Below are 22,525 nucleotides of genomic sequence, written 5' to 3' on the forward strand. Positions count from 1 at the left end.
CTTGATATCTGGATCCCACATTCCAATCTCATGATATCTGGATCCCACATTCCAATCTCTTGATACCTGTATCCCACATTCCAATCTCTTGATACCTGGATCCCACATTCCAATCTCTTAATATCTGGATCCCACATTCCAATCTCATGATATCTGGATCCCACATTCCAATCTCTTGATATCTGGATCCCACATTCCAATCTCATGATATCTGGATCCCACATTCCAATCTCATGATATCTGGATCCCACATTCCAATCTCTTGATACCCGGATCCCACATTCCAATCTCATGATATCTGGATCCCACATTCCAATCTCATGATATCTGGATCCCACATTCCAATCTCATGATATCTCGATCCCACATTGCAATCTCATGATAGCTGGATCCCACATTCCAATCTCATGATATCTGCATCCCACATTCCAATCTCATGATATCTGGATCCCACATTCCAATCTCATGATATCTGGATCCCACATTCCAATCTCTTGATACCCGGATCCCACATTCCAATCATGATATCTGGATCCCACATTCCAATCTCATGATATCTGGATCCCACATTCCAATCTCATGATATCTGGATCCCACATTCCAATCTCATGATATCTCGATCCCACATTCCAATCTCATGATATCTGGATCCCACATTCCAATCTCATGATATCTGGATCCCACATTCCAATCTCATGATATCTGGATCCCACATTCCAATCTCTTGATATCTGGATCCCACATTCCAATCTCTTGATATCTGGATCCCACATTCCAATCTCTTGATATCTGGATCCCACATTCCAATCTCATGATATCTCGATCACCACATTCCAATCTCATGATATCTCGATCCCACATTCCAATCTCATGATACCTGGATCCCACATTCCAATTTCATGATATCTGGATCCCACATTCCAATCTCTTGATATCTGGATCCCACATTCCAATCTCATGATATCTCGATCCCACATTCCAATCTCATGATACCTGGATCCCACATTCCAATCTCATGATATCTCGATCCCACATTCCAATCTCATGATACCTGGATCCCACATTCCAATCTCATGATATCTCGATCCCACATTCCAATCTCTTGATACCTGGATCCCACATTCCAATCTCATGATATCTCGATCCCACATTCCAATCTCATGATACCTGGATCCCACATTCCAATCTCATGATATCTCGATCCCACATTCCAATCTCTTGATATCTGGATCCCACATTCCAATATCTTGATATCTGAATCCCACATTCCAATCTCATGATATCTCGATCCCACATTCCAATCTCATGATATCTGGATCCCACATTCCAATTTCATGATATCTGGATCCCACATTCCAATCTCATGATATCTCGATCCCACATTCCAATCTCTTGATATCTGGATCCCACATTCCAATCTCATGATATCTCGATCCCACATTCCAATCTCATGATATCTGGATCCCACATTCCAATCTCATGATATCTGGATCCCACATACCAATCTCATGATATCTCGATCCCACATTCCAATCTCATGATATCTCGATCCCACATTCCAATCTCATGATATCTGGATCCCACATTCCAATCATGATATCTCGATCCCACATTCCAATCTCTTGATATCTGGATCCCACATTCCAATCTCTTGATATCTGGATCCCACATTACCATCTATAATTCTGTAATTTGAACCCATATATATCCTTGTAATTTATGTAATATACATTGATGTCTTCTCGTGCTACAGATCGGTGCAGAGTTGGAATGGTCACCTTTGACCTGCTTTGCTCACCCGACTATACACCTTTGGATCTGTCTTTCGCAGGCAGGTGTTGCGTCACACAGTGCGCCTTCCTGCGGACAGATGTTCAGCTGGTTGACCCGTCTGCTAGTAATAGTTGCCGGACGTGAAAGGTTCGCGAAGAGGACGCGGGTTATCGTCAGCACCTTGAACTAGTTTCAAATTACTTCTCAAATCTACCCTAGCTGAATATCAGGCCTGTCCTACCAAAGTGTAATGTATGGCATGTACGAGTTCCTCCATGACTTGTTGATCGATCGATGCGTTTAAAATATGAGCGAGAATGTGGAGAGCGTGAGAAGACGCTGCAAAGTCAATTCGGTTTTTTATTTTGAAGAAGACAAGGGAGGTCGGGCCTTTGTTTTCCATTTGTAAGATTTATCAGGGTCGATGGCGCTTTTTGGCGTTTCTGACTTTTATTTCTGCTTCAAAATACTTTTCTTGTCTCTATTTTATTGTTATAATAACATTTTTATTACTATTATAATTTCCTAGTCGTGTTAATTTGCTTTATACCTTGTTTTCCCTCCTCCCCAGCCTTCCCCCTTCCACAGATCTACCAACATCCCTGTTCTATTCTGTTGTTGTGCTTGTGTTCTTCCCTCTCTCTCCCCTGTTGCCTCCCGCTCCCTTCATTGCATGTTTTATGTGTCTGTGCATGTTTTCATGTTCAATGTGTTCGCTCTTACATGAGCCTCGATTCTGTATTAAAAACAACCAAACAAAAAAAACATTCAGTTTGATTACAAGCTGTTTTACTGGGGCAAGTTGTTCAATGCAATCGGAATCGTTCCTCTGGGAATTCTTCATCGTCCAGTAAACGAAAGTCTCTGAATTATTCAGTACTCGCTGCACATCACCTGTTCCACTTGTATGAAATGTCATTGACATCTCTTCTTCACCTTTATCATCGCATATCCCAGTAATCTGTCCTCTCCCTAAACGTTTCCCTTCATCATTACAATGTACCGTATGTCGATGTATTTTATACCAGTCATGTGGCGTTCTAACCCACTAAATATACCATGATGCTGCGGTAAACTGTGATGGAAAAAGTTAAACAACGAACGAGCAAATGAAGTGGATGCGATGACAAAACGAATCAAAAATCGTGTTTGGCTCTCTCGTTGCCATCGAAATACACGAGTCGTTGGTCATTGGGAAAAGCCATCCAAGACTATATGGTCGCAATGGAAATGCTTTAGAAGGTCATGTGAATCAATCCGTGCGATCACACATCGATTCATGTCTGATTCATGTCTCTTCGTGCACCTTTCCAACAACAGACTTCTCTTTCACTGAACACCTTGTTGGTTTTTATTGATTGGTTTTTTTTTTCTTTTCTTTTTTTCTTTTTTTGATTGGATGTCATTGAGCAGACATTTTCCCTTTTACCACCAATTTTTTTTAAATCAAGATTATTACCGGATATTGGAGTTACAGCCATCCTTAAATGGCACTTTATGCAACACATGGGAATCCTACTTCCTGTCCTGGTGGTAGACGCATATGTATGTCGGCATTGTGAATATCCATCAGAATGAACCTCCGTGTGGTTTTCTCTGTGATTGTAGGAGTTCCTCACACAAGTGGTCATGGCGGAGGTAGAGCGTTGTGGAGATGATCAACTGATCTTCAGAGAAAACACCTTGGCCACAAAGGCCATAGAAGAGTACCTGAAGCTTGTTGGACAGCGTTATCTTCAGGACGCTCTCGGTTGGTGACGCCCATTCTCACACTACCAGCATGGTTCGGCCTTCGTCATCTCGCACTAGTTTCTAGTTTAGTGATGGGGTTAGCCACGATACCTCTTTGGTCAGAGGAGTTGACACCCCACAGGACGTAGATTGTATGCACCCTCCTCCTCTCTCTCTCGAGGAATTAACTGGTGGTCTCTGGCAAAATTCAAAAATAATAATTAATAACTCTAATGATCATAAACCCAAGGGGTTACCATATGCTCTGTTTCTCCATGATGTATTATTCATTCCTATTTATGAAATGGTGTTCTGAAAAACGGCCAATAACATAACTTACATGTAATATACAACATTTAATTACTTTATGTAACTCATATTGACAGATTTGATGTACGACCTCAACATAAAAAGGATCGTGTCACCCATGAGAATGCGTGAGGCCCTCACTTAGTTTAGGGTACGAACCACCTTTGTGCGTTAATTTGGGTGCTTTACTGTAATTTACCTGGAACGCTGCACTAATGACCATTGTGTCATTTTGTCCCTGCATTTCTTGGCAGCATGTTGATATTATTAAGGAGGTTAGTCTCTTTATGGTGCGCAGTTCGTGGGTTGCATAATAACCACAGTGTGCGATAGGTGACTTCATCAAGGCCCTGTACGAGTCTGAGGAGCAGTGCGAGGTGGATCCCAGCAAGGTTCCTGCCTCTCAGCTGTCAGAGAACCAGACGAACCTCAAGATGTGTTGCGAGCTGGCCTTCTGCAAAATAATCAACTCCTTCTGGTACGCGGACAGGCCTCCGGCACCGCTTGCGAGGAGTCCTGCACTCCTTGCTGCTCATTAGTGTATCATCGTGATATTCTATAGCAATCGGTCTTAAAGTATTAAAACATTAACCCATTGTTATCCCCACACTTTTTGGAATAAAAAATAGGGGGATATTGTAAACGGATCTGTTCGTCCGTCACACTACTATTTCCTTGTGAACGGTTGTGCGGAAATTCACCAAACTTGGTAATTATGATCATCCATCGCAAGAAGGTGCAAGAGCGGTGTCATTTTATCCCCGCCATTTTCTCCCCGTGGGGTCAACAGGTCAAATACCAAAAAATGCAATTACGGCCATATTGTTAAGCATTTTAAATGAAACTTTATATGTGCAATCAACATTGGGAGATGCATGAAATATGTAACGATTTTTGGGATTTTACTCCCAGTTCATGCCCCAGGAGTGGGGGCTTATGGTCACATGAGTCGAAATGGAGAAAACCTTTTTTAACTCAAAATTTGATATTGACTCATTCCTGGGAGAACTTTATTCCTTCTTTCAACTTTAGGTGGGAAGTGTGGGGATTTGCGATGGCGCACCATTCACTTTGCTCTTGTTACCCTCGCCAAATGAGAGGGCATTGCATTTGACTCTGTTTGTCTATCTGTCTGTTTGTTTGTCGGTCTGTTTGTCTGTCTGTCTGTCTCTGCTTGTTTGTTTGTTTGTCTGTTTATTTGTTTGGTTGTTTGCTTGTTTGTTTGGTTGGCTGTTTGTTTGTTTGTCTGTCTGTTTGTCTGTCTGTCTGTCTCTGCTTGTTTGTTTGTTTGTCTGTTTATTTGTTTGTTTGTCTGCTTGTTTGGTTGGCTGTTTGTTTGTTTGTCTGTCTGTCTGTTTGTTTGTTTGTCTCGTTTGTTACTTGCTGGAAAAGATTCCGGCAAGTATATTGATCGGTTGGTTTGTCTGTCTGTTTGTCGGTTTGTCTGTGCACAGCACTACGTCTACACCGTTGCACGTAGAATCGCCAAACTTTACACACATATTTGTCTTGCTCTGGAATAGACTGTGCCCAATTGATGACGTCATCGGTCGCGTGGTTCGGCCGCCATCTTGGAAAAACCGAAAAACTTTGCAGCTCTATATCTCCGAAAGTGCTGAATCGAAAAAATTGAGACATGGCTCATTGTAAAGAACTCTCCGTGGGGAATAAAATATGTTAATGATGATGTCATAGGTGCGTCCATTATGACGTCATAATTTGACAAGTACAAAACTTCATCCGATCAAGATGAAATTTCTTGAGCATAATCTAAGAATAAATTAGTTTAGATAATTAATGACAAAATAGATGATAGTTAACAAATAATGATGACGTCATCGGTCACGTGGTTCGGCCGCCATATTTGTCCAAAATGGCCGATAAAAAAAAAGTATATACCGGCAAGTCCTCGGTCTCTGACCGATTTTTCATTTGTTCGTTTGCTTGTTTGTCTCATTGTTTGTTTATTTGTCTGTCTTTGTTTGTTTGTCTGTCTTTGTTTGTTCGTCTGTCTGTTTTTTTTTGTTTTGTTTTTTGTCTCGTTTGTCTCGTTTGTTTGTTTGGTTGCTTGTTTGTCTCATTGTTTGTTTATTTGTCTGTCTTTGTTTGTTTGTTTGGCTGTCTGTTTGTCCACAGAATAAATATGATTTTCTCTGCAACCGTAGGTCCGATTGACAGGAAATTTTCACCATAGGTGCAACTCTACCTGTATAATTTTTTTAATGATAATTATGACGTCATCGGTCACGTGGAATGGGCGCCATCTTGGAAAAATCGAAAAACTTTGCACCTCTATATCTCCGAAAGCACTGCATGGAAAAATTGAGACATGGCTCATTGTAAAGAACTCTCCATGGGGAATAAATATGTTAATGATGATGTCATGGGTGCCTCCATTATGATGTCATAATTTGACAAGTAGAAAACGTCATCCGATCAGGATAAAATTTCTTGAGCGTAATCTATGGATAAATTGGTGGAGAAAAAAAAAATTATGTCATTGATCACGTGGTTTGGCCTCCATATTTGTTTGAACACAAAAGCCTTAAAAGCGACTAACAACACGTCCTGTCGAGGGTCTGTAATCTCTGATTGCTCTTTCTTGTTTGTCTTGCTTTATGATGGAGCTAAATTACAACACCCTGTCCAAATTACACAATTCATGCCATCACTGCTATTGGAAACACTACGGCAAACTAAACGAGCTAATGTATTGCTTGCCTAGGAAGCGTATTCAGCAGAACCTAGTGTACACTATTGAGGAGTGAGGAGTTTAATTTATCAGATCAGATCATATGGCTACATGATATGTCATCACGTCTTTGAGCAACTTTCTCACTGATAGCTTGGTTGATGATGATGATGATGATGATGGAAGTCATGCCAAGTCCGATGAAGTCTGTTGGGTATCGTGTCTTGTGGCGAGCACAAGAATGCGCAGCGAGGCCAGCCGCAGTTGCACGTGTTCCCCCGCACATGTCGTGTCACACTGGAATCTGATTGCTACTTGCTTCGGATTCTTTCTCCTCAAGCGGGCCTGGTGGATACGCTCACATCTCACCTCCTCGAATTTTGTGGTGCCTTTGTTGACGATCCTTCTCCAAAACGAGCGATCTGTGGCCTGGTGTTCCCACTTGTCCGCGTATTTCTGAATTTGCCGCGCTTTTTCACTGAGCCAATCATTTTTGAGCTGCCTCGTCCTCTACTGCAGTAGTTTTCAGGCCTCAGCAAATGCTGTTCTTGCAGCCCCTGTGCTTCGGTTCAACATTTTAGGCTCTGCCTCTTTTTTCTTATCAATGATAAGCTGCAGTTCCCCGATGTTTTCTGAAAACCATTCTGGCTGCTTTCTAGTCGCCATTCCAAGTACCTCCTTTGCCGTTTAAAAAACCGAGACACGCAATTTGTTCCGCTTTACTGCCGCACTGTCATCAATAAAACGTTGATTTTCGATCGGCACATCTTCCAGCTTATATTGCAACTCATTTTTTGTTGCAGGATATTTCAGCATCTCAACGTTCACCTTCTTCACTGGTTGAGAGTTCCGCTTCTTAACTGGCAGTCTAATGGCCAGCTTCAATACGGAACGTACCATTCTGTGGTCTAATGGCCAGCTTCAATACGGAACGTACCATTCTGTGGTCTAATGGCCAGCTTCAATACGGAACGTACCATTATGTGGTCTAATAGCCAGCTTCAATATGGAATGTACCATTATGTGGTCTAATAGCCAGCTTCAATATGGAACGTACCATTGTGTGGTCTAATAGTCAGCTTCAATATGGAACGTACCATTGTGTGGTCTAATAGTCAGCTTCAATATGGAACGTACCATTATGTGGTCTAATAGCCAGCTTCAATATGGAATGTACCATTCTGTGGTCTAATAGTCAGCTTCAATATGGAACGTACCATTGTGTGGTCTAATAGTCAGCTTCAATATGGAACGTACCATTCTGTGGTCTAATGGCCAGCTTCAATACGGAACGTACCATTATGTGGTCTAATAGCCAGCTTCAATATGGAACGTACCATTGTGTGGTCTAATAGTCAGCTTCAATATGGAACGTACCATTGTGTGGTCTAATAGTCAGCTTCAATATGGAATGTACCATTATGTGGTCTAATAGCCAGCTTCAATATGGAATGTACCATTCTGTGGTCTAATAGTCAGCTTCAATATGGAACGTACCATTGTGTGGTCTAATAGTCAGCTTCAATACGGAACGTACCATTGTGTGGTCTAATAGCCAGCTTCAATACGGAACGTACCATTCTGTGGTCTAATAGTCAGCTTCAATATGGAACGTACCATTCAGTGGTCTAATAGTCAGCTTCAATACGGAACGTACCATTCTGTGCTGTGGTCTAATAGTCAGCTTCAATATGGAACGTACCATTCTGTGGTCTAATAGTCAGCTTCAATACGGAACGTACCATTCTGTGCTGTGGTCTAATAGTCAGCTTCAATATGGAACGTACCATTCAGTGGTCTAATAGTCAGCTTCAATACGGAACGTACCATTCTGTGCTGTGGTCTAATAGTCAGCTTCAATACGGAACGTACCATTCTGTGGTCTAATAGTCAGCTTCAATACGGAACGTACCATTCTGTGCTGTGGTCTAATAGTCAGCTTCAATATGGAACGTACCATTCTGTGGTCTAATAGTCAGCTTCAATACGGAACGTACCATTCTGTGCTGTGGTCTAATAGTCAGCTTCAATATGGAACGTACCATTCAGTGGTCTAATAGTCAGCTTCAATACGGAACGTACCATTCTGTGCTGTGGTCTAATAGTCAGCTTCAATACGGAACGTACCATTCTGTGGTCTAATAGTCAGCTTCAATACGGAACGTACCATTCTGTGGTCTAATAGCCAGCTTCAATACGGAACGTACCATTCTGTGGTCTAATAGTCAGCTTCAATATGGAACGTACCATTCTGTGGTCTAATAGCCAGCTTCAATATGGAACGTACCATTCTGTGGTCTAATAGTCAGCTTCAATACGGAACGTACCATTCTGTGGTCTAATAGTCAGCTTCAATACGGAACGTACCATTCTGTGGTCTAATAGCCAGCTTCAATATGGAACGTACCATTGTGTGGTCTAATAGTCAGCTTCAATACGGAACGTACCATTATGTGGTCTAATAGCCAGCTTCAATACGGAACGTACCATTCTGTGGTCTAATAGTCAGCTTCAATACGGAATGTACCATTCTGTGGTCTAATAGTCAGCTTCAATATGGAATGTACCATTCTGTGGTCTAATAGCCAGCTTCAATACGGAACGTACCATTCTGTGGTCTAATAGTCAGCTTCAATACGGAACGTACCATTCTGTGGTCTAATAGTCAGCTTCAATACGGAACGTACCATTATGTGGTCTAATAGTCAGCTTCAATACGGAACGTACCATTCTGTGGTCTAATAGTCAGCTTCAATACGGAATGTACCATTCTGTGGTCTAATAGTCAGCTTCAATACGGAACGTACCATTATGTGGTCTAATAGTCAGCTTCAATACGGAATGTACCATTCTGTGGTCTAATAGTCAGCTTCAATACGGAATGTACCATTCTGTGGTCTAATAGTCAGCTTCAATATGGAATGTACCATTCTGTGGTCTAATAGTCAGCTTCAATATGGAATGTACCATTCTGTGGTCTAATAGTCAGCTTCAATACGGAACGTACCATTCTGTGGTCTAATAGTCAGCTTCAATACGGAACGTACCATTCTGTGGTCTAATAGTCAGCTTCAATACGGAACGTACCATTCTGTGGTCTAATAGCCAGCTTCAATACGGAACGTACCATTCTGTGGTCTAATAGTCAGCTTCAATACGGAACGTACCATTCTGTGGTCTAATAGCCAGCTTCAATACGGAACGTACCATTCTGTGGTCTAATAGTCAGCTTCAATATGGAATGTACCATTCTGTGGTCTAATAGTCAGCTTCAATACGGAACGTACCATTCTGTGGTCTAATAGTCAGCTTCAATACGGAACGTACCATTCTGTGGTCTAATAGTCAGCTTCAATACGGAACGTACCATTCTGTGGTCTAATAGTCAGCTTCAATACGGAATGTACCATTCTGTGGTCTAATAGTCAGCTTCAATACGGAACGTACCATTCTGTGGTCTAATAGTCAGCTTCAATACGGAATGTACCATTCTGTGGTCTAATAGTCAGCTTCAATATGGAATGTACCATTCTGTGGTCTAATAGCCAGCTTCAATACGGAACGTACCATTCTGTGGTCTAATAGTCAGCTTCAATACGGAACGTACCATTCTGTGGTCTAATAGTCAGCTTCAATACGGAACGTACCATTATGTGGTCTAATAGTCAGCTTCAATACGGAAGGTACCATTCTGTGGTCTAATAGTCAGCTTCAATACGGAATGTACCATTCTGTGGTCTAATAGTCAGCTTCAATACGGAACGTACCATTATGTGGTCTAATAGTCAGCTTCAATACGGAATGTACCATTCTGTGGTCTAATAGTCAGCTTCAATACGGAATGTACCATTCTGTGGTCTAATAGTCAGCTTCAATATGGAATGTACCATTCTGTGGTCTAATCGTCAGCTTCAATATGGAATGTACCATTCTGTGGTCTAATAGTCAGCTTCAATACGGAACGTACCATTCTGTGGTCTAATAGTCAGCTTCAATACGGAACGTACCATTCTGTGGTCTAATAGTCAGCTTCAATACGGAACGTACCATTCTGTGGTCTAATAGCCAGCTTCAATACGGAACGTACCATTCTGTGGTCTAATAGTCAGCTTCAATACGGAACGTACCATTCTGTGGTCTAATAGCCAGCTTCAATACGGAACGTACCATTCTGTGGTCTAATAGTCAGCTTCAATATGGAATGTACCATTCTGTGGTCTAATAGTCAGCTTCAATACGGAACGTACCATTCTGTGGTCTAATAGTCAGCTTCAATACGGAACGTACCATTCTGTGGTCTAATAGTCAGCTTCAATACGGAACGTACCATTCTGTGGTCTAATAGTCAGCTTCAATATGGAATGTACCATTCTGTGGTCTAATAGTCAGCTTCAATACGGAACGTACCATTCTGTGGTCTAATAGTCAGCTTCAATACGGAACGTACCATTCTGTGGTCTAATAGTCAGCTTCAATACGGAACGTACCATTCTGTGGTCTAATAGTCAGCTTCAATACGGAACGTACCATTCTGTGGTCTAATAGTCAGCTTCAATACGGAACGTACCATTATGTGGTCTAATAGTCAGCTTCAATACGGAACGTACCATTCTGTGGTCTAATAGTCAGCTTCAATACGGAACGTACCATTCTGTGGTCTAATAGCCAGCTTCAATATGGAACGTACCATTGTGTGGTCTAATAGTCAGCTTCAATACGGAACGTACCATTATGTGGTCTAATAGCCAGCTTCAATACGGAACGTACCATTCTGTGGTCTAATAGTCAGCTTCAATACGGAATGTACCATTCTGTGGTCTAATAGTCAGCTTCAATATGGAATGTACCATTCTGTGGTCTAATAGCCAGCTTCAATACGGAACGTACCATTCTGTGGTCTAATAGTCAGCTTCAATACGGAACGTACCATTCTGTGGTCTAATAGTCAGCTTCAATACGGAACGTACCATTATGTGGTCTAATAGTCAGCTTCAATACGGAACGTACCATTCTGTGGTCTAATAGTCAGCTTCAATACGGAATGTACCATTCTGTGGTCTAATAGTCAGCTTCAATACGGAACGTACCATTATGTGGTCTAATAGTCAGCTTCAATACGGAATGTACCATTCTGTGGTCTAATAGTCAGCTTCAATACGGAATGTACCATTCTGTGGTCTAATAGTCAGCTTCAATATGGAATGTACCATTCTGTGGTCTAATAGTCAGCTTCAATATGGAATGTACCATTCTGTGGTCTAATAGTCAGCTTCAATACGGAACGTACCATTCTGTGGTCTAATAGTCAGCTTCAATACGGAACGTACCATTCTGTGGTCTAATAGTCAGCTTCAATACGGAACGTACCATTCTGTGGTCTAATAGCCAGCTTCAATACGGAACGTACCATTCTGTGGTCTAATAGTCAGCTTCAATACGGAACGTACCATTCTGTGGTCTAATAGCCAGCTTCAATACGGAACGTACCATTCTGTGGTCTAATAGTCAGCTTCAATATGGAATGTACCATTCTGTGGTCTAATAGTCAGCTTCAATACGGAACGTACCATTCTGTGGTCTAATAGTCAGCTTCAATACGGAACGTACCATTCTGTGGTCTAATAGTCAGCTTCAATACGGAACGTACCATTCTGTGGTCTAATAGTCAGCTTCAATACGGAACGTACCATTCTGTGGTCTAATAGTCAGCTTCAATACGGAATGTACCATTCTGTGGTCTAATAGTCAGCTTCAATACGGAACGTACCATTCTGTGGTCTAATAGTCAGCTTCAATACGGAATGTACCATTCTGTGGTCTAATAGTCAGCTTCAATATGGAATGTACCATTCTGTGGTCTAATAGCCAGCTTCAATACGGAACGTACCATTCTGTGGTCTAATAGTCAGCTTCAATACGGAACGTACCATTCTGTGGTCTAATAGTCAGCTTCAATACGGAACGTACCATTATGTGGTCTAATAGTCAGCTTCAATACGGAACGTACCATTCTGTGGTCTAATAGTCAGCTTCAATACGGAATGTACCATTCTGTGGTCTAATAGTCAGCTTCAATACGGAACGTACCATTATGTGGTCTAATAGTCAGCTTCAATACGGAATGTACCATTCTGTGGTCTAATAGTCAGCTTCAATACGGAATGTACCATTCTGTGGTCTAATAGTCAGCTTCAATATGGAATGTACCATTCTGTGGTCTAATAGTCAGCTTCAATATGGAATGTACCATTCTGTGGTCTAATAGTCAGCTTCAATACGGAACGTACCATTCTGTGGTCTAATAGTCAGCTTCAATACGGAACGTACCATTCTGTGGTCTAATAGTCAGCTTCAATACGGAACGTACCATTCTGTGGTCTAATAGCCAGCTTCAATACGGAACGTACCATTCTGTGGTCTAATAGTCAGCTTCAATACGGAACGTACCATTCTGTGGTCTAATAGCCAGCTTCAATACGGAACGTACCATTCTGTGGTCTAATAGTCAGCTTCAATATGGAATGTACCATTCTGTGGTCTAATAGTCAGCTTCAATACGGAACGTACCATTCTGTGGTCTAATAGTCAGCTTCAATACGGAACGTACCATTCTGTGGTCTAATAGTCAGCTTCAATACGGAACGTACCATTCTGTGGTCTAATAGTCAGCTTCAATATGGAATGTACCATTCTGTGGTCTAATAGTCAGCTTCAATATGGAACGTACCATTCTGTGGTCTAATAGTCAGCTTCAATACGGAACGTACCATTCTGTGGTCTAATAGTCAGCTTCAATACGGAACGTACCATTCTGTGGTCTAATAGTCAGCTTCAATACGGAACGTACCATTCTGTGGTCTAATAGTCAGCTTCAATACGGAACGTACCATTATGTGGTCTAATAGTCAGCTTCAATACGGAACGTACCATTATGTGGTCTAATAGTCAGCTTCAATACGGAACGTACCATTCTGTGGTCTAATAGTCAGCTTCAATACGGAACGTACCATTCTGTGGTCTAATAGTCATCTTCAATATGGAACGTACCATTATGTGGTCTAATAGTCAGCTTCAATACGGAACGTACCATTATGTGGTCTAATAGTCAGCTTCAATATGGAACGTACCATTATGTGGTCTAATAGTCAGCTTCAATACGGAATGTACCATTATGTGGTCTAATAGTCAGCTTCAATATGGAACGTACCATTATGTGGTCTAATAGTCAGCTTCAATACGGAACGTACCATTCTGTGGTCTAATAGTCAGCTTCAATACGGAACGTACCATTCTGTGGTCTAATAGTCAGCTTCAATACGGAACGTACCATTATGTGGTCTAATAGTCAGCTTCAATACGGAACGTACCATTCTGTGGTCTAATAGTCAGCTTCAATACGGAACGTACCATTCTGTGGTCTAATAGTCAGCTTCAATATGGAACGTACCATTATGTGGTCTAATAGTCAGCTTCAATACGGAACGTACCATTCTGTGGTCTAATAGTCAGCTTCAATATGGAACGTACCATTCTGTGGTCTAATAGTCAGCTTCAATACGGAACGTACCATTCTGTGGTCAAATAGTCAGCTTCAATATGGAACGTACCATTATGTGGTCTAATAGTCAGCTTCAATACGGAACGTACCATTATGTGGTCTAATAGTCAGCTTCAATATGGAACGTACCATTATGTGGTCTAATAGTCAGCTTCAATACGGAACGTACAATTCTGTGGTCTAATAGTCTGCTTCAATACGGAACGTACCATTCAGTGGTCTAATAGTCAGCTTCAATATGGAATGTACCATTCTGTGGTCTAATAGTCAGCTTCAATACGGAACGTACAATTCTGTGGTCGAATAGTCTGCTTCAATACGGAACGTACCATTCTGTGGTCTAATAGTCAGCTTCAATACGGAACGTATCATTATGTGGTCTAATAGTCAGCTTCAATACGGAACGTACCATTCTGTGGTCTAATAGTCAGCTTCAATATGGAACGTACCATTATGTGGTCTAATAGTCAGCTTCATTATGGAACGTACCATTATGTGGTCTAATAGTCAGCTTCAATATGGAACGTACCATTATGTGGTCTAATAGTCAGCTTCAATACGGAACGTACAATTCTGTGGTCTAATAGTCTGCTTCAATACAGAACGTACCATTCAATGGTCTAATAGTCAGCTTCAATATGGAATGTACCATTCTGTGGTCTAATAGTCAGCTTCAATATGGAACGTACCATTCTGTGGTCCAATAGTCAGCTTCAATATGGAATGTACCATTCTATGGTCTAATAGTCAGCTTCAATATGGAATGTACCATTCTGTGGTCTAATAGTCAGCTTCAATACGGAACGTACAATTCTGTGGTCTAATAGTCAGCTTCAATAGGGAACGTACCATTATGTGGTCTAATAGTCAGCTTCAATATGGAACGTACCATTATGTGGTCTAATAGTCAGCTTCAATACGGAACGTACCATTCTGTGGTCTAATAGTCAGCTTCAATATGGAACGTACCATTATGTGGTCTAATAGTCAGCTTCAATACGGAACGTACCATTCTGTGGTCTAATAGTCAGCTTCAATATGGAACGTACCATTATGTGGTCTAATAGTCAGCAGCTTCAATATGGAACGTACCATTATGTGGTCTAATAGTCAGCTTCAATACGGAACGTACCATTCTGTGGTCTAATAGTCAGCTTCAATATGGAACGTACCATTATGTGGTCTAATAGTCAGCTTCAATACGGAACGTACCATTATGTGGTCTAATAGTCAGCTTCAATATGGAACGCACCATTATGTGGTCTAATAGTCAGCTTCAATACGGAACGTACCATTCTGTGGTCTAATAGTCAGCTTCAATATGGAACGTACCATTCTGTGGTCTAATAGTCAGCTTCAATACGGAACGTACCATTCTGTGGTCTAATAGTCAGCTTCAATATGGAACGTACCATTATGTGGTCTAATAGTCAGCTTCAATACGGAACGTACCATTATGTGGTCTAATAGTCAGCTTCAATATGGAACGTACCATTATGTGGTCTAATAGTCAGCTTCAATATGGAACGTACAATTCTGTGGTCTAATAGTCTGCTTCAATACGGAACGTACCATTCAGTGGTCTAATAGTCAGCTTCAATATGGAATGTACCATTCTGTGGTCTAATAGTCAGCTTCAATACGGAACGTACAATTCTGTGGTCTAATAGTCTGCTTCAATACGGAACGTACCATTCTGTGGTCTAATAGTCAGCTTCAATACGGAACGTATCATTATGTGGTCTAATAGTCAGCTTCAATACGGAACGTACCATTCTGTGGTCTAATAGTCAGCTTCAATATGGAACGTACCATTATGTGGTCTAATAGTCAGCTTCAATACGGAACATACCATTATGTGGTCTAATTTGTCAGCTTCAATATGGAACGTACCATTATGTGGTCTAATAGTCAGCTTCAATACGGAACGTACAATTCTGTGGTCTAATAGTCTGCTTCAATACGGAACGTACCATTCAGTGGTCTAATAGTCAGCTTCAATATGGAATGTACCATTCTGTGGTCTAATGGTCAGCTTCAATACGGAACGTACCATTCTGTGGTCTAATAGTCAGCTTCAATATGGAATGTACCATTCTATGGTCTAATAGTCAGCTTCAATATGGAATGTACCATTCTGTGGTCTAATAGTCAGCTTCAATACGGAACGTACAATTCTGTGGTCTAATAGTCAGCTTCAATAGTGAACGTACCATTATGTGGTCTAATAGTCAGCTTCAATATGGAACGTACCATTATGTGGTCTAATAGTCAGCTTCAATACGGAACGTACCATTCTGTGGTCTAATAGTCAGCTTCAATATGGAACGTACCATTATGTGGTCTAATAGTCAGCTTCAATATGGAACGTACCATTATGTGGTCTAATAGTCAGCTTCAATGCGGAACGTACCATTCTGTGGTCTAATAGTCAGCTTCAATATGGAACGTACCATTATGTGGTCTAATAGTCAGCTTCAATACGGAACGTACCATTATGTGGTCTAATAGTCAGCTTCAATATGGAACGTACCATTCTGTGGTCTAATAGTCAGCTTCAATATGGAACGTACCATTATGTGGTCTAATAGTCAGCTTCAATATGGAACGTACCATTATGTGGTCTAATAGTCAGCTTCAATACGGAACGTACCATTCTGTGGTCTAATAGTCAGCTTCAATATGGAACGTACCATTCTGTGGTCTAATAGTCAGCTTCAATACGGAACGTACAATTCTGTGGTCTAATAGTCAGCTTCAATACGGAACGTACCATTCTGTGGTCTAATAGTCAGCTTCAATACGGAACGTACCATTCTGTGGTCTAATAGTCAGCTTCAATACGGAACGTACCATTCAGTGGTCTAATAGTCCGCTTCAATACGGAACGTACCATTATGTGGTTTAATAGTCAGCTTCAATACGGAACGTACAATACTGTGGTCTAATAGTCTGCTTCAATACGGAACGTACCATTCAGTGGTCTAACAGTCAGCTTCAATATGGAATGTACCATTCTGTGGTCTAATAGTCAGCTTCAATACGGAACATACCATTCTGTGGTCTAATAGTCAGCTTCAATCTGGAATGTACCATTCTATGGTCTAATAGTCAGCTTCAATATGGAATGTAACATTCTGTGGTCTAATAGTCAGCTTCAAAAGGGAATGTACAATTCTGTGGTCTAATAGTCAGCTTCAATATGGAATGTACCATTCTGTGGTCTAATAGTCCGCTTCAATATGGAACGTACCATTCAGTGGTATAATAGTCAGCTTCAATATGGAACGTACCATTCAGTGATCCAATAGTCAGCTTCAATATGGAACGTACCATTCTGTGGTCTAATAGTCAGCTTCAATACGGAACGTACCATTATGTGGTCTAATAGTCAGCTTCAATATGGAATGTACCATTCTGTGGTCTAATAGTCAGCTTCATTATGATACGTACCATTCAGTGGTCCAATAGTTAGCTTCAATATGGAACGTACCATTCTGTGGTCTAATATTCAGCTTCAATACAGAATGTACCATTCTGTGGTCTAATAGTCAGCTTCAATATGGAACGTACCATTCTGTGGTCTAATAGCCAGCTTCAATATGGAAAGTACCATTCTGTGGTCTAACAGTCAGCTTCAATATGGAACGTACCATTCTGTGGTCTAATAGTCAGCTTCAATATGGAACGTACCTTTCTGTGGTCTAATAGTCAGCTTCAATATGGAACGTACCATTCAGTGGTCTAATAGTCAGCTTCAATATGGAACGTACCATTATGTGGTCTAATAGCCAGCTTCAAAATGGAATGTACCATTCTGTGCTCTAAAGTCAGCTTCAATACGGAATGTACCATTATGTGGACTAATAGTCGGCTTCAATATGGAACGTACCATTATGTGGTCTAATAGCCAGCTTCAATATGGAAAGTACCATTCTGTGGTCTAAAGTCAGCTTCAATACGGAACGTATCATTATGTGGACTAATAGTCAGCTTCAATACGGAACGTACCATTATGTAGTCTTATAGTCAGCTTCAATATGGAATGTGCCATTCAGTGGTCTAATAGTCAGCTTCAATATGGAACGTACCATTCTGTGGTCTAATATTCAGCTTCAATATGGAACGTACCATTATGTGGTGTAATAGTTACCTTCAATATGGAATGTACCATTCTGTGGTCTAATAGTCAGCTGCAATACGGAACGTACCATTATGTGGTCCAATAGTCAGCTTCAATACGGAACGTACCATTATGTGGACTTATCGTCAGCTTCAATACAGAACGTACCATTCTGTGGTCTAATAGTCAGCTTCAATATGGAATGTACCATTCTGTCGACTAATAGTCAGCTTCAATATGGAACGTACCATTCTGTGGACTAATAGTCAGCTTCAATATGGAATGTACCATTCTGTGGTCTAATAGTCAGCTTCAATACGGAACGTATCATTATGTGGTCTAATAGTCAGCTTCAATACGGAACGTACCATTATGTGGTCTAATAGTCAGCTTCAATATGGAACGTACCATTCTGTGGACTAATAGTCAGCTTCAATACGGAACGTACCATTCTGTGGACTAATAGTCAGCTTCAATACGGAACTGACCATTCTGTGGACTAATAGTCAGCTTCAATATGGAACGTACCATTCTGTGGTCTAATAGTGAGCTTCAATATGGAATGTACCAGTCTGTGGTCTAATAGTCAGCTTCAATATGGAACGTACCATTCTGTGGTCTAATAGTCAGTTTCAACATGGAACGTACCATTCTGTGTTCTAATAGTCAGCTTCAATATGGAACGTACCATTCTGTAGTCTAATAGTCACCTTCAATACGGAACGTACCATTCTGTGGACTAATAGTTAGCTTCAATATGGAACGTACCATTCTGTGGTCTAATAGTCAGCTTCAATATGGAACGTACCATTCTGTGGTCTAATAGTCAGTACCAGTACCTTCAATATGGAACGTACCATTCTGTGGTCTAATAGACCGCTTCAATGGAACGTACCATTCTGTGGTCTAATAGTCAGTACCAGTACCTTCAATATGGAACGTACCATTCTGTGGTCTAATAGTCAGCTTCAATACGGAACGTACCATTCTGTGGACTTATAGTCAGCTTCAATATGGAACGTACCATTCTGCGGTCTGTTTGGCACTCTGCACCTCTCATCACCCTCGTGATAGTAACATCTTGCACATCTCTACTTCTTACAATGACGGTGCATCCACGTGGTTTTGTGCTTTACAGGTAGCTGGAAGATGGTATTAGTAATAGTTAGACTGTGTTCATGACATGTGGATAGAATAAGGATGCCATTTGAGTTGCATTTCCCGACCCCATAGCACCCGATGGTGTTGGGCCACACTGCATGATCAGTCCCGACACGAGCATTAAAGTCACTAAGTATAATCAGTTTGTCCTCCTTTGTTGTCTTGTTGATCAAGCTACTAAGATCAGCGTAAAATGTATCTATCTTCCAATAATGGTGAGATATCGTTCTTTGCCGATTGGGAGTCTGAGCGTGATGAGTCGTTCGTTCACTGCCTGGGGAAGGGCAGGGAATTTGTTAACGATTGATGTTCTCACAACTAGGGCAACCTCATGTAAACGTTTGTCGGCTGCTGGTATCAGCTTGGCTAATAATGGGGTTGCACTACTTAGGAGTGGAGCATTTGAACCCTGTGGTGATACTTTCATTGTGTTGTGCTCTTGCACGTTACAGCTTAAAGGAATACAAGAAGAAAGAACCACCTTTAGAGGCCATTCTTCCCCGCAGAGCAGGGGTTGGCCTTTTTTGGGCACCGTGGTCCCCTTTTTGAAGCAATGTTTTATGGCCGGATGCCCTTCCTGTCACCAACCATGTTAGTCGCCTCTTGCGACATCCAGGGAATTACCAGTGAACTGGTACTCAATTTGCCGACCTCAGAAGGATGACAGGTTGAGTCAACCCCCCTGGCATTAATTCAGTGATCGACCGGGATTTGAACCCAGGATCCTAGGATCCCAAGTCAGCACCCTGACCGGGATTTGAACCCAGGATCCTAGGATCCCAAGTCAGCACCCTGACCGGGATTTGAACCCAGGATCCTCAGATCCCAAGCCAGCGCCCTGACCGGGATTTTAAATCAGGATCCTAGGATCCCAAGCTGGCACCCTGACCAGGATTTGAACCCAGGATCCTCGGATCCCAAGCCGGCACCCTGACCAGGATTTGAACCCAGGATCCTCGGATCCCAAGCCAGCACCCTGACCGGGATTTGAACCCAGGATCCTAGGATCCCAAGCCGGCACCCTGACCGGGATTTTACCCCAGGATCTTAGGATCCCAAGCCGGCGCCCTGACCAGGATTTGAACCCAGGATCCTAGGATTCCAAGCCGGCACCCTAACCGCTAAGCCAACACCAGGCACAGCTTAAAGGAATGGCAAATACAATTGCATTTTAATGGCAAATACAATCGCATCTGCATTGTTGACCGCCATGAGAGCAAAAGTGAGGCTGATGTTGATGATTTTTTTCTGCCTGTCCAACAGTGTTTTTCCACGAGAGTTGAAGGAGGTTTTTTCAGCATGGCGGCTCCATTGTGCAGAATGCGGCCGGCCCGAAGTGACAGAGCGCTTGATTGGTTCCTCGTTATTCCTGAGATTTCTGTGTCCGGCTGTCATGGCGCCCAGCCTCTTTGGTCTAACACACGAGTACCCAGGAGAAGGGACAGCACGAACACTTACCCTCATTGCGAAGGTCATCCAGAACCTCGCAAACTTTTCACGGTAGGTAGCCTCAGACGGTACAATGCACTTTGGCGTTTTTAAATGCTGTACAGTTTGTATCATGAAGACAGAAAATAGATATGTGAAGTAGGTCGATATCCCGGTGTGTACCCTGATTAGAATAGGTACACCGTATCCCTCCCTGCGTGTCGTAAGAGACGACTAAGAGGGTTGGCGTCAGGAAGGGCATCCGTCCATGAAAAACATTGCCTCAAAAAGAGAACCATGACAATTACAACTACATATGGGCAGGGTACAGCCCGAAGTGGAGATCGGTTTCTGAGGTTTGGGACATGGAATGTAGGGACAATGACAGGGAGATCAGGAGAAGTGGTGGAAGTATTGGTCAGAAGAAGAGTGGAAATATGTTGTGTGCAAGAGACGAGATGGAAGGGAAGTGGTGTGAGAATTGTGAAGGGTAGGCAGGGACAGAAATACAAGTTTGTGTGGCAAGGGTGCCTGGAGGGCGTGAATGGTGTTGGTGTCCTGTTTTCTGAGGAGTTTGTAGACAGTGTGGTGAGTGTGACTAGAGTGAGTGATAGGTTGATGATGGTGAAAATGATGATTGGAAAGCTCTTGGTGAACGTCATCTCGGGATATGCTCCGCAGGTTGGTCGGGGCGGTGAAGAGAAGGACAAGTTCTGGTGTGCGATAGAGAAGCTGATGGAAAACGTGAAAGATGAGGAAGTTGTTGTGGTAGGAGGAGACCTAAATGGACATGTGGGAAGGAGTATGGATGGTTTTGAGGGAGTTCATGGGGGTAACAAATATGGTGTGAGAAATGGAGAAGGTTAAAGGATTTGGGAGTTTGCTGATTGAGCTGATTTGTTGATTTGTAATACTCAGTTCCAGAAAGAGGATAATAAGCTTGTAACATACCCGTCAGGTGGGTCGACGACAACCGTTGACTACCTCATGGTGCGTAGGCGAGATAGGGGGCACCTCCGGGACAGAAAGGTGATCCCGGGGGAGGAGGCTGTTTCACAGCACCACTTGGTTGTCTGCGACATAAGGGTGAAAGGTGCGAGGAGAGCTCGGCTGGTGAAGTACCAACCGAGAATGAAGGTGTGGAGGTTGAAAGAGGTGACAGTAAGGGAGGCATTAAAAGAGAGGCTGAGTAAGGTAGAGGATGATGGGGTTGAGCTTGAAAGTGGTTGGATGTCAATGAAAGATAGCCTGTTGGGGGCCGTTGGTGAGGTATGTGGATGGACAAAAGGACCACTGAGGCACTCGGAAACATGGTGGTGGGATGACGAAGTTGGAAAGAGGATTGACGAGAAGAGGAAGAAGTTCAAGGAGTGGCAGAAGGCGAAGGGAACGGGAGCAGAAAGGCAGAGCATGAAAGTTAGATGGCTGCAAAGAAAGAGGTAGCAAAGGCACAGGAGGCATGTCGGAAAATGTTCGGAGTACGCTTGGATTTGGAAGAGGGTCAGAGTGCGGTATTCAGGATTGCAAAGCAGATAGCGAAAGAGACGTGTGATGTGATGGGGGTGAGTTGCTTGAAGTATGAAGTGGGACAAATCGTTGTCGACCCAGATGGAATTAAAGGAAGATGGAAGAGATATTTGGAAATACTGTTGAATGCAGAGAATGAATGGGATGGCAACATAGAGAGTAACCCAGTTTTAGGACTGGCAGAGAAGATAACCGAGAAGGAAGTTGAGGAAGCCATAAAAGC

The 22,525-nt window shown here is 42.2% G+C and overlaps 1 protein-coding gene across 5 annotated transcripts in view; it reads left to right on the plus strand.

Moving 5' to 3' along the window:
- Positions 1–22,525, plus strand: part of LOC137422858 (ras GTPase-activating protein nGAP) — a 205,479-nt gene that overhangs the window by 144,668 nt on the left and 38,286 nt on the right. For all 5 annotated transcript variants that reach the window (XM_078775063.1, XM_078775060.1, XM_078775061.1 and 2 more), the window contains 3 exons: positions 3,382–3,523; positions 4,147–4,291; positions 20,611–20,847. In XM_078775063.1, coding sequence (XP_078631189.1) covers positions 3,382–3,523; positions 4,147–4,291; positions 20,611–20,847 — 524 coding nt within the window. The remainder of the gene's footprint in view (positions 1–3,381; positions 3,524–4,146; positions 4,292–20,610; positions 20,848–22,525) is intronic.

The sequence above is a fragment of the Myxine glutinosa genome, chromosome 3 (genome assembly GCF_964187855.1).
Source record: "Myxine glutinosa chromosome 3, kmMyxGlut1.1, whole genome shotgun sequence".
Lineage (NCBI taxonomy): Eukaryota > Metazoa > Chordata > Myxini > Myxiniformes > Myxinidae > Myxine > Myxine glutinosa.